At 56.1% G+C, this 12,823-nt stretch overlaps 1 protein-coding gene across 1 annotated transcript in view; it reads right to left on the bottom strand.

Annotated features, from left to right (window-relative positions):
- HCN4 (hyperpolarization activated cyclic nucleotide gated potassium channel 4) overlaps nucleotides 1–3,141 on the bottom strand; it is a 50,094-nt gene extending 46,953 nt beyond the window's left edge. The window contains exon 1 of the mRNA XM_033189457.1: nucleotides 1,094–3,141. Coding sequence (XP_033045348.1) covers nucleotides 1,094–1,884 — 791 coding nt within the window. The 5' untranslated portion in view covers nucleotides 1,885–3,141. The remainder of the gene's footprint in view (nucleotides 1–1,093) is intronic.
- Nucleotides 3,142–12,823: the final 9,682 nt, after the last annotated feature.

Raw genomic sequence — 12,823 nt, 5'->3', positions numbered from 1 at the left:
GATAAGTAGGGGGCAGGGCCCAGAGAAAGAGAGAACAAGAGAATTAAACCCAGCTTGAAAAGTGTTTCCCAGACCTTCATCACAATCTCACGTATCAGGAAAGCCCAGAGGGGCACTAGGGAACCTCAGGACCTTGACTTAGGTAAAGGCATCCCTGATCCCAACCCTAGAGACAACCAACAATCCCTCTTTTTGCACAAATATGTCCACAAGCTCCCAGTGGTATCTGCTGTTCAGTGGCATCTGACTCAGGTGATGTGGAAGGGGGCAGGGTCCCTCTCCCTGACTGACAGTCATACCTTGTTTGGGGACCCACGAGTGGCCCATGAGAGGCCAAGCAGATGCTGGAGCTTGGGTCTCCAGGTTACAGATGGGCCACTGGACAAGCATGGGGTACAGGACAGCGGCTCATCAATCAGAACACCAGGCATCTTCATCCGTCACTATGAGCAAGGTCATTCTGCCCTGCCGCTCTGGATGCCAGCTGCCCAGGGTGCCTGCTCCTGGCCCACCACTCAGCATGAGGAGCTGCGCTCAGGGTGACAGTGGGTGCAGGGGGTTTTCATCCCGGCCTGAGGCCCCAGTGACCTCGGTCCTCCAGGGACCCAGCCGCAGCTTGCCAGGGCACCAGAAAGCAGATAATAATGCCTGCTGTCAGTACCCGAGGAACTGGCCCGTTGCTAAGAGGTCTGTCTCTCTTCATGGCCCTGCTCTGCTGGCTGAATGACCCGGAGCTGCCTCTAGGATGGCCATCCTGACTCTGCAGCCTTGAAGGGGGAGGAGGAATGTGTGGCTTAAGGTGGCAGAGCCCTATCCTGGCTGCCGGCAGGGGTAGGCCAGGCTCAGAACACCTTTTTATTCTGTCTCCAATGCAGCCCAGACCCGAGAAGACCGGTGACAGAACACAGAGGAAAGTTCCCTCAGCGCGGTGCAGGAGGGGGCCTGGGGGTGTCTCGGAGCCTAGAGGCGCCCTGCTTCTCTTGGAGCTCCCAGCGCAAGGAAGGAAAGTTAACTCTGGCTGGGAGGCAGGGTCAGGAGGAGGCATGCCTGCACCGTGCAGGGCACCCACAGGATCATCGCTGTGGCCCCTTACCTGAAGTCACTGTAGGGGTGGATAATCCAAAATCCGGCCGACTTGACCCTCTCCTGCTCGCGTTCCACGGCTTTCTGGCTGCCGAACATCCTTAGGGAGAATTTGTTCACCCCGGGTTGGAGCATGGCCCCGAACTGGCGCTGCATGAAACCGGACTGGCCCAAGCGCACCTCGGCCTCCGGAAGGATCTGGTCGCCGGTGGCCGCGCCTCCCTCCACTTTGATAGCGGTGTCCGCTGAGGGCTGCTCGCAGGAGGAGGAGGTCGGCTGCGGTGGCTGCTGGGGCGGCGGCGGCGAGGCTGCGGGCTGCGCTGAGGCGCCGGGGCGCTCGGGCTCGGCCGCCAGGCCTGGGGGCGTCCTGTCCTCGCCGGGGGACGCGTCGCCCTCGGTGATGAGCCGCCGCTCCTCCGCGGAGTCATGCAGGTGTCCGTGACTGCTGCCGCTCCCCGTGCCGCTGCCGCCGCCGCCCCGGCTGCCCAGCGAGGCCAGGCTCCCGCGGAAGCGCCTGCAGTCGCCGTTCGTGCTGGACTTGCCCGCGCCGCGGGCCGGCCCTTCGCTGTCCGCTGCCCCGAGGGCCGAGCTCCGGGACTCCGTACCACCCGCGGCCGCCGAGGGCGAGGGCGAGGGCGAGGGCAGTGGCCGCAGCCGGATGCTCCTGCGGCTGGGGTCTTGGCGGCCCCCGGCCCCCTCCTCCTCGGCGTCCTCTTCCTCGTCCATGATCCACGCCTTGGCCCCCACCTGCTGCGGGAGACTGTAGAGCCGCTTGCGCATGGACGGTGGCAGCTTGTCCATGGCGCCAGGGGCCGGGGCCGGACCGGGCCGGGGATAGGGGCGCGGCGCCGCGGACGGGCTCCAGGTCCGCCCGCCAGTCAGTCCGCCCGTGGGGACTCGTCCTTCGCCGCCGGCGTGGGGCCGCCTCAGGCGCCCATGCTCGGGCAGGCTGTGCGCCGCTGGGAGGCTCCCAGTTGCGCTCCGACTCCCCGGGCTCGCCGCGCTGCGCCTCCTCCCGGGCTGGGCGCTCGGACTCCGCGCTCCCTCCTTGCCTCCCTCCCTCCCTCCCTCCCTCTGGCGTTCAGGGGCGCGGCGCGCGGCCCGGCTCCAGGCGCCCCGCCCCCGCGGGGAACAATGGGCGCCGGCTGGAGAGGCTCTGCGGCCGCGGCGCTCGGGGAACCGCTCCGGAGCGCAGAGCGCACGGCCCGCGCGGGTCCCGGGCGTGCGTCCCGCGGGAGGGCTGGCCGTCCGTCTGTCTCGCCGCCCGGACTTTGTGGCTGGCCCCCTGCGACCTCGTCTCGCCTCCTCTGGCCCGGCCCCTCTGGCCCGTCCCGGGGCTCCCGCCGCAGCCGAGCGGAGCCCAGCGACCCGCCGGGCTTACATCAGCGGCCGCCTCCCCCGGAGCGCCCTCCGGCCGCGCTCGGGCTCCCGCGCCCCGGAATATTCATGAAGCCGCCGCAGCTCGCGGGTTGCCATAGGAGCGGCTCCCGCAGCCCGGCCTGCCTACCTGGGCTTCTTAAAGGGGCAGCGGCGCACGGGCCGGGGGCTGGGAGGGGGCGGGGGGCGGGGGGCGGGCCTGGCGAGGGGCCCGGGTTAGACCCTCGCTAGACCTTCGGAGCCGGGGTGAGAGGTGTCCATACTGCTGCGCCCTTAAATCTCTTTCTTGGGCCAAGCTGGGAGCGCGCCCCAAGTCTAGAGCTCCGGCTTCAGTTGCGAATTCCCCATCCCAAGATTGAAGGGGGCGGGGTGGCTTCCCAAATTCTCCATCACCAAGCTCTGGGCTCGCCTTTCCCTGGCATGTTTGCCCCTCAGCTGGGTCTCCGACTCTTCCTTTTGGGAGGCGACCGGGTCTTCTGGATGCAGAGTCCCGGCCTTCCCGCAACCCGCTTGGGGAGGGGTTTCCGGAAATGCGCCGCGTCGGGGAGGCTCCCAGGGTTTTCCTGTGACATGGGCAGGGGGCGAACCCCGCGCCAGTCTTTCCCCTGCAAAGCCTCGCAGCAGCCAGGCAAGGAGGGCGTGGGGAAACAGGGAGACACGCACAGGGCGCGCGGGTGGGACCCAGCCCTTCGAGGTAAGACTTCGAGGAAATGCGCCGGCAACAGTCACGGATGCGAGATCCGAACGCCGACCTCCGCAAGCGCCTCTCCTTCGATAGTTCTGAGAGAGGGACAAGCCGGCTGCAGCAGGGAGCGGTTGGGCGGGCTCCTCGGACGCCCCGGCACTCTGGAACTGGCTTTGGAGCCCCTTCTCCCTGTGTTCCCATCCAAATTATGACACCTCCTATGTGGACCCACGCTGGGTGAGTTCCTGTTCCACTCAGTGCCCTACCTGCACCCCAAGCAGCTGCACAGCCCCTACTCCCTTCCAGTCTGCAGCCCAGCCCCTCCCTCCCCCCCCCGTCCCGCCCCCCCCCCCCCCCCGTCAAGGATCCAGCTGTGTGTCCTCTCTCCGAGTCTCTCCCAGTCTCCAGTGTCCGCGTGTATGGACAGATTTCACTAGCTCAGCCTAAGGTATAGCCCTACCCCTCTCCAACACCCTGGGCAGCCTGATACCCCAGATTAGCTCAGAAATGGAGAGGGGGACAGATTGGGCATTAAGGGGAGGGGGTTGTCCATGGAAGGCTGGAGCCGAGGTTACCGGTGGAGCGGACACACAGCAAAGTCTCACAGGAGGGAGGCAAAAAGGTCCCCTGGCTCTGCCATCTCTCTGAGGAATAACATCAAGCTTTTCTTCAAATGATTTTTTTACTCTCGTTCTTAGCCCAGTGTAACCACTTCCCCCTCCTCCATCCAGAGTAGGAATTTGGAGGGCAGGATGGGGGGTGGGCAGCCTAGCAGGGGCTCCTCTGCTCTAGCCACTGAACCACAGGACCTCCCACAGTGGGAGGAATGACTAGGGTGATGACATCACTGGTAGCTGGCATTTTTACTTTTGAGCAGCTCTGAGCTGACAGTTCTCTGCACAGATGCTGGAGGCCTAATCCCTGAGTGTCCTTGGGTCTCCTTGAGAAGAAGTGTTCTTAACGAGCTGTGAGCCCAGCCCGCCCTGGTCTACCAGCCACAGGAGGGAAGACCTCCATTTAACACACTTCTTTGGGCTTCTTTGTCTAGCTGGGAGTTAGTCTGCCTTAACCCCGCTCAGGAAGTCAGCCCATATAGCCTTCCCCATGACCTATGGTAGAGACATCTGCTCCTCTGGGAACCCTTTCCCAGTCACCAAAACCTTGGTCATGTCCCTGCCTTTGGTTCCCATGGTCCATTAGCTCCTGTGACCCTGAGCACTGATTACACAGTGCAGTCTGTGCCCTGAGGGTGGAGCAGGTCCACCTTGTCTCAGGGACCTCTCCACCAACACAAGGGTGGACAGAAAGCAGATCAATAAGTTTCAACTCTACAATGAGTGAGGGACCCTAGAAGTTAGCTAACGGCATTGGAGGGGATGCTTGGAGGAGATGGAGGATAAGACCAAGATTCTGCTTCCTGGGGTACTGCTGCCACAGGCTGGCCAGGGGTCAGGGTCTCTTAATTCCTCCCCACCAGCACCTCACTCACCCTCAATTTCATTAGTGGCACCCATTCACCACCGTCTAGGACCAACTTTGGGTGCAGCAATGACTATTAGATAAATACAGGCCCTTGGAAAACCCTGATGAGGTCTAGCTCCTCCTGTCTCCTTTATGTGGAAATTCTAATGGAGGACATTGATGGTATGCCAGCAGTCCAGGGGACAGAGGAGGAAGAGCCCCAGGTCTTGCCCTTGGTGGGCTTCAAGTTGTGAGGAAGCTAGACTCATTCTCAGGAATAGGGCATGAAAATAGAGCAGGAAAACTGAAGACAGCAAAGAAATGTGTACTAAATCATGTCCCCAACCATGAGAGATTTCAGAGGGAGCTATTGCTGGCGTTGGAGTAGCTAGGGAGGGCTTCCTGGAGGAGGGGGCCAGACTTGATGAGAGACGTATATCCAACACTTTACAGTTTACACCTTTTTGTTGTTGTTAAATCACATGAAATTTTGATATTTGTGAGCCCAATATTGTCAAATTTTGGCGATTTCACATAGGTCAACTTAACATTCTTACTCCCATTTGCAGGCAAGAGAACTAAAGCACAGAGAGGTTAAGTGATTTGCCAAATGCCCCATAGCAAGAAAATGGTGAAGCTGGAATTCCAAACAAGGGCTCCATAGGGCAGGCTGTGCCCTACTGCCCATCTGCTCATGCAGGTGGGGTAGGGGGCAGGCACAGGTAGAGGAAGGAGAAGGAGAGAGAAGGTGAAGAATGGAGAGAGAATAAATAGGACCCCCACATTCTGTAATCTCCCCATTGCTCCACCCGGGTCTCACACCTTCTCCTTTCCAGCACTGCCTAGAAGGCCTGGGGTCTGCTCTGGTTCCTTTGATAACATGGTAGCCAGGCCCTGGGGACCCCAGCAAGGGAAAGGCCCTGTCTCAGGACTGAAATATGGAGAAGACCTGCTGCTCTAACCATGGGTGGGGGACTAGGGGACTTGGAGACAAGTGGGCTGCTGCAGGGCTACAGCAGGCCTGGGTATTCCTGGAATGCAAATGTAGAAAACATCTGAGTCTAAGAGAGAAGGGGACTGGGGAGGATGGGTTGCCTTCCCTGGAACGGACACTGAATATCAGTGAAAGAAGACCTGCTGGGAGTAGAAGTGGAGAATGTAGCTGATTGTATAAATCAACCTCAGACCTTATTTGTGGGGGACCTAGATGGGCAGAGGGGGATGGGAAATTCTGGACGCTTATTTGCTTATGGGCAGAGGACATTCTTCTTGCTTGGAGAGGCAGCTCTGGGGTAGGGCAGTGGCTCCCACAGCCTGCAATGCCAAAGTTTTGGCCAGTTCTGCTTGAAATGAAATGAAACACACACATACACACACACAGAGAGGGAGAGAGAAAGAGAGAACAATGTAGGATATTTTAGGGTAAGATTACCAACTGTCCTTTCTTAGAAGGCTGTCTTTATTCTAAGGTTATATCCTTGCCACATTCTCTGTGTTAAAATGCCCTTTTATGAAATCATGATGCTGGAAGATGCTGTTTTTTCAATGTCGTTGGCTAAATAAAAAGTTGGCACTGGGTTCTGTGTTTGTTCCCAAAAATTATTTTTGAAATGTTATTGATCTGTAAGTTCCAAAAGTCTGGGAACCCCTGTTGTAAACAATAGAGCAAGAGACTGAAAAACAAAAGCTGGAGAATTAAATACTTCTCTGTCAGTTACTGCCTGTGTATGCCTCAATCTTCCTCATGTGTAAAATGGGTTTAATGATATGCACCTCAAAAGTTATTGCTAAGACTATAAGAGAAAATGAATGCACCTAGCATAGCATCTCATTTGTAGTAAGTTCTCAGTAAACACTGAATGATGAAATGATGGAATGAAACCTGCATTACCCAGTGGAGAGGAAGGCACCTGGCCTTTGGAATCCAATTTAGGTCATATCGTCATCTTAAAACTTTCTGTTGGGATGAAAGGGATGTTTTATACAAGATTCTTTCCTTTGAACTCTCCATCCCTGACAACCCCTGGCTGGGTCTCCAGAAGACAGACTTCCTTCTCTCTGGGACAGGAACTTGCTGTGACCCCAAGCTCTATAGCAAGCTTGTTCAACCCACAGCCCACGGACCTCATGCAGCCCAGGACAGCTTTCAATGTAGCCCAACACAAACTTGTAAACTTTCTTAAAACGTTATGAGATTTTTTTGCGATTTTTTTTTTTTTTTAGCTCATCAGCTATTGTTAATGTTAGTATATTTTATGTGTGGCCCAAGACAATTCTTCTTCCTCCAGTGTGGCCCAGGGAAGCCAAAAGATTGGACACCCCTGCTGTATAGGCAGCTACTAACTCAGAGGCCACACCCTTGACCCTGTGCTCAAGACCCTCTGAGAAGGCGGGGGGTGGTGGGGAGTGGTATCCATACATACATGCCACTTCATCTTTTTGCTCAGTGTAGATACAGTCCTGCCCTTCTGCTCTGCCCCAAGGCAGGTCTGCTCTGTAGGGCTGGACAGGGATCAGGGACACAAAGACTTCCCGCTGGGAGTCCCAACCTGGAGACGAGGCCTCTAAGAAAGAAAACTGGAATCAGCACCATACCCTCAGGTTTTCTGTCCCGAGGCTTCCTGATAAAGAAACTGGAAGAAAAAAAAAGAAAAGAGAAAGAAACTGGAAGGGGAGGGGGCATGCAGGGAGCAACCAGACTGGATGTAGATGTTCTGGGAAACAAACCAGCCAGCCAGTGTTGACCAAGCCCTTGGGTGCCCAGCCCTGTGCACAGCTACACATGGATGAAGGCCAAGAAGGCAGAGATATGCCCTAGTTTGGGCGGTACCTGGTCTGGTCAAAGCAGCAAAAGATCATCCCAGAGGTTTATAATCAAGGGTCAGAGGGAGTGGTTCAGAAGCTCGGGTCAATGATCCTCTTGAGTAGAGTCAAGGTGGGTTTCCTGGAGGAAATGGAAAGTGGTTGTGTGTGTGTGTGCGTGTGTGTATATATGCTTATCATGGAGGAAACAGTGAATGGAGTAGCCTGGCATGGATAAGGCCTGCAGCATTCTCACAGTGGGGTCATCAAGGATAGGGCTGGGGGCAGGTGTCCAATTCACCTGCAGCAGCTTTTGCCCTAAGCTAGCCCTAAGAGAAAGTCCTGCTGTATTATACTCCTTCCTTCTGATCCCCCCTCCTAGTACCCTCAACCCCAGTAGGTGACACTTGCTATTAAAAAGCCCTGGGAGCCCACATGCCCATCACATTAAGGTGTTAGTGAACAAGAGACCCCCTACAGGCCCAGCTTCCTATTGGGCTTGCCTTCTGCTTTCTCTTCAGTTCTGCCTGGTTTCTTTAGGATCTAGGAGCATGAGCTATTGTATTGTCCTCTTCTCTATCCCCTGCCTCTGTGCAGAACTCCACCTGTGAGCACCTGGACCGCAGCAGAGCCCAAAGCCCTTTCATCTCCAGGCCAGCCCCAGCTGCATTGCCCTTGATCTCTCTACTCCCCACCATCCTGGACGCTCGGCTGTTCCCTGGGGACTCTGCCAGGGCACCGGGTGGGACCTCTTCCCCCTCCCACCCCAGGGAGCCTGGAGGAAGATGTGCTGACAGCTCAGCCAGGTCTGGACTGTGTCTCTGTGTCCTTCTGGGGCTCCAGGACGTCTGGGCCACCTGGACTCACAGCCAGGCCAGAGAGGGACACATTGGGAGGCGGAGGCCCTGAGGTGCCAACTGAGCAGAGCTGCCAAGAACTAAGTACCACAGACTCCTCTTTTCAAAGTCTGGAATTCACAATATATCAGGGATGAAGTGGGTTCAGACAGGGCCTCTGGGGGTGGTTTCACAGCTTGGGCTGGAGGCGCCAGGAAGGGAAAGAAGGAAGAGACAGAATAGAGTGGGTGACGGGGGAAGAGACTCTGCAAATGGGGCCGGGTGTGGTGGTAGAAAGAAAGGTGGTAGGCAGCTGGAGAGTTGGGGCTTTTCCTGGGACCCTGAGGATGGCCCAGGGACTGGACTTGGCTCAGTCACCCACTAACACTGGGCTCCTCCACTCCACCCAGCCTTGCCCAGGCAGTACTCCCTACCATGCCCTCAATCCTCTCCCTGACTTACCCACATTTTCTTCCTCCCCCAATTTCACATGATCCCTTTTCTCTGTTCAACGTGTGGAGTACCTGTTATCTGATGCTATATGAACCAGTCCCTAATCTCCAGGCACCTCCAGGCTGTGGCAAGGATAATGCAGACTCAAGACTTCACATAAGGAAGCCAGGGATGAGGAGCATGTGATGTGGACAAGAGGCTAGAGAGTCGAGGGGGGAGGAGGACAAGCATGAGGATGGAGCAGGGGAGATGCTCAAGTCTGAAGTAGTTTTGAAGCAAGCAGGTGTGACTTGTAGAAGTGGAGGCAGCGGGGTGGGGCACGCCAGGTGCAGGGCCCAGTGTGAGCAGAAGAACGGCAAAGGGAAGCCCCTGCCCTGGAGTAGGTGAGTGCCCTGGGAGACCGCAGTCCAGGGGGTTGAGGAGTGGGGAACGCGAGGACACGAGGGTGGGTGGCTCTTGAAGCAGTGGGGAATGCTAAGGGCAACTGGAGACAGGCCAGGACTTTGGGGAGGACATTGGGTTGTGCCCTGGGAGCCCAACGCTGTGCTCAGCTCTGCTCAGAGTGAGCAAGAAAAGAACGAGACACAATCCTCACCCCTGGAAGCTCACAGTGGGGTGACAGAGATGAAAGTAATGCTGTGAAACAAGTCATCCTGCCAGAAGCAGGGGCCTGGACCCCTGACTGCTACAGGGACAGGGACTGAGCAATAGCCAGGCTCAAGTTTGAGAGAGCTGCTCTCTCTGGTTCCCTACAAAGCACATCTTCGTACAGGCCCCATGGCCCAGCCTCCCTCCCACAAACCCCATGCATCAGGGGAACCTGCTATTACATGAGCCTTCCACTGGATGCCTTCCAGAAAGAGACAGCTCCACTCTGTAATGAGAGCTGTGCCCCAGGCCACCCTGCAGGATCCAGAGAAGAGGCAGAGCCAGGGAATGGGCAATGGAGACTGCCACATAAGCTATGACACACGTAGTGACAGGGGCTGTCATGGAGACTGTGATAGAGACTGCGGTGTGGACTGTTATACACACCGTGACAAGGTCTGTGATAGACACTGTGACAGGGACTATGACAGAGGCTATGATAGGGACTGTGACAGGGGCTGTGATAGAGACTGTAACAGAGGCTGTGACAGAGGCTGTGACATGGGCTGTGATAGAGGCTGTGACAAGGGCTGTGACAGAGGCTGTGACAAGGGCTGTGACAGGCTGTGATAGAGGCTGTGAAAGAGGCTGTGACAGAGGCTGTGACGGAAGCTGTGATCGTGGCTGTGACAGGGACTGTGACAGAGGCTGTGACAAGGGCTGTGACAGAGGCTGTGATAGAGGCTGTGAAAGAGGCTGTGACAGAGGCTGTGATGGAGGCTGTGACAGAGGCTGTGATAGGGGCTGTGACAAGGGCTGTGACAGAGGCTGGGACAAGTACTGTGACAAGTGCTGTGACAGAGGCTGGGATAGAGGCTGTGACAGAGGCTGTGATGGAGGCTGTGATAGAGGCTGTGACATGGGCTCTGACAGAGGCTATGATAGAGGCTGTGACAGAGGCTGTGACGGAGGCTGTGACAGAGACAGTGATGGAGGCTGTGACGGAGGCTGTGACAGATGCTGTGACATGGGCTGTGATAGAGGCTGTGACAAGGGCTATGACAGAGGCTGTGATGGAGGCTGTGATAGAGGCTGTGAAAGAGGCTGTGACAGAGGCTGTGACGGAGGCTGTGATGGAGGCTGTGATAGAGACAGTGACAGAGGCTGTGACGGAGGCTGTGACAGATGCTGTGATATGGGCTGCGACAGAGGCTGTGACAAGTGCTGTGACAGAGGCTGTGACAAGTGCTGTGACAGAGGCTGTGATAGAGGCTGTGACAGAGGCTGTGATAGAGGCTGTGACAGAGGCTGTGACGGAGGCTGTGATAGAGACAGTGACAGAGGCTGTGACAGAGGCTGTGACAGATGCTGTGATATGGGCTGTGATAGAGGCTGTGGCAAGGGCTGTGACAGAGGCTGTGACGGAGGCTGTGACAGAGCCTGTGATAGGGGCTGTGACAGAGGCTGCGACAGAGGCTGTGACAAGTGCTGTGACAGAGGCTGGGATAGAGGCTGTGACGGAGACAATGACGGAGGCTGTGACGGATGCTGTGACATGGGCTGTGATAGAGGCTGTGACAAGGGCTGTGACAGAGGCTATGATAGAGGCTGTGATAGAGACTATGATAGAGGGTGTGACAGAGGCTGTGACAGAGGCTGTGATAGAGGCTGGGACAAGGGCTGTGACAGAAACTCTGACAGGGACTGTAACAGGAATTGCGATAGGAGCTGTGACAGAGGCTGTGATAGAGGCTGGGACAGAAACTCTGACAGGGACAGGGACAGGCACTGCGATGGGGACTGGGACAGAAATGTGACTAAATCTGGAACCACAATCAGAGTTGGGACAACAGTTCCTGGAGCCCGGGCCCACACTCCCACGGTCGACAGAGCAGTTGGCGGTGACAGCAGCAACACAGCAAACACAGAGGCCCAGCCAGGCCCAGGCATTTGTGGGGACGCCAGCAGGCTGAAGCTGCCACAGGAAGACAGCGAGAGGGAGGTGAGTGAGGCTGGCGCCCACCCAGCTCCACCACGGATGTCTGTGTGTCCGCGGGTAGGTTCCTGGCCCTCTGTGGGCCTCAGTTTCCTTGATAGTGCTTACCCTGGGGACAGATCAGATTAGAGTGTGGTAAGTGCAAACGTGGACTAACTAGGGGCCCAAGTTACTCACAGGGGTCTCTGAATCTCCAGAGTCTCCCCAGGCACAGCCAGCTGATTGAATCCATAATGTGCCTCCCACACGTATGAACAACCATCTCCCCCATGTGTGCAGTGCTCTTGTGAAGAAAGAAACACACATTTTTTTTTTTTTAATGTAAGAGAATTCATAGTCATGATGGTAACTAACATTTATGGAGCACTTGCTCTGTGCAAGCTACCACACCAAATGCTTAGCATGGATTAGCTCATGTAATCCTTGCTAGAGCTGTCAGGTAAGTGGTATTTTCCCCATTTTACAGATGATTAAACTGAGGCTTAAAGAGGCTGACCGAGTTGCCCAAGTTCCCAAGGCTAGAGGAAGAGCCAGGGTTTGAAGATGCTTCTGTCTGACCCAGTCTGGGCTCCTATCCTCACTCACCATGAGCAACTCTCTTAATCACAACTGCTATTGTGTCAGATACATTTGAAGTTCAAAGTCAAAAATGTTTTCACTGAAAAAGGAGTCTTCACACTTGAATTGGCTGGGACCTACAGGGAAGCGTTCCTTCAGTCCATGGGCACTTCTGGCATTTCTGGAATTGTATTTTCTCTCTGCCCCTGCCTGAGGTACTAAGTTGGGGATAAGCAGGATATGATTTTCTGCCCTAAGAGAGCACAGAATAACTGTAATGATTTCAAGGACTGTGGTTGTTTTTGTACCTTGTGGTCAGGATCTCACTTTGAGCTGTGCAGAGAAGGCCCCCACCCCCTGCTGTCCTTGAAGGATGGATGGATCCTCATTCTCCCAGATGCTCCTTGGTCAGGAAGTAAGGTGGGACTCCCTATGGCTCCTCCCAGACCATCACTCTTCTACCTTCCCATAGAACTCCTCATCCAGCCAGGGAGTGTCTCATGCCTGTAATTCCAGCACTTTGGGAAGCCAAGGCAGGCAGATCACCTGAGGTCAGGAGTTCAAGACCAGCCTGGCCAACATGGTGAAACCTTGTCTCTACTAAAAATACAGAAATTAGCTGGGCACAGTGGTGGGCACCTGTAATCCCAGCTACTCAGGAGGCTGAGGCAGGAAAATCGCTTGAACCTGGGAGGCGGAGGTTGCAATGAGCCACTGCACTCCAGCCTGGGGGACAGAGTGAGACTCAGTCTCAAAAACAAACAAACAAACAAAAATCCCTCTTCACCCACCTGCTCCTCTGAGGCTCCCACAGCAGGTCCCCTCATGGCTGTCACCCAGGCATCCTTCCCACTGAATTTCTGCCTTCACGGAGGGAGCTCCGCGTGAACCTCGGCCTTAGCTTCTGATTTCAGTGGCCTTCATCTCACCTCCAGCCACCCACTCCCATGGCCTCAATCTAGAGATTCTCTACCTCTACAATCT

This window comes from Trachypithecus francoisi, unplaced genomic scaffold (genome assembly GCF_009764315.1).
Source record: "Trachypithecus francoisi isolate TF-2019V2 unplaced genomic scaffold, Tfra_2.0 Lachesis_group3, whole genome shotgun sequence".
Taxonomy (NCBI): Eukaryota; Metazoa; Chordata; class Mammalia; order Primates; family Cercopithecidae; genus Trachypithecus; species Trachypithecus francoisi.
The sequence above is the reverse complement of the archived record's forward strand: the minus strand, read 5'-3'. Positions and strand labels throughout refer to the sequence as shown.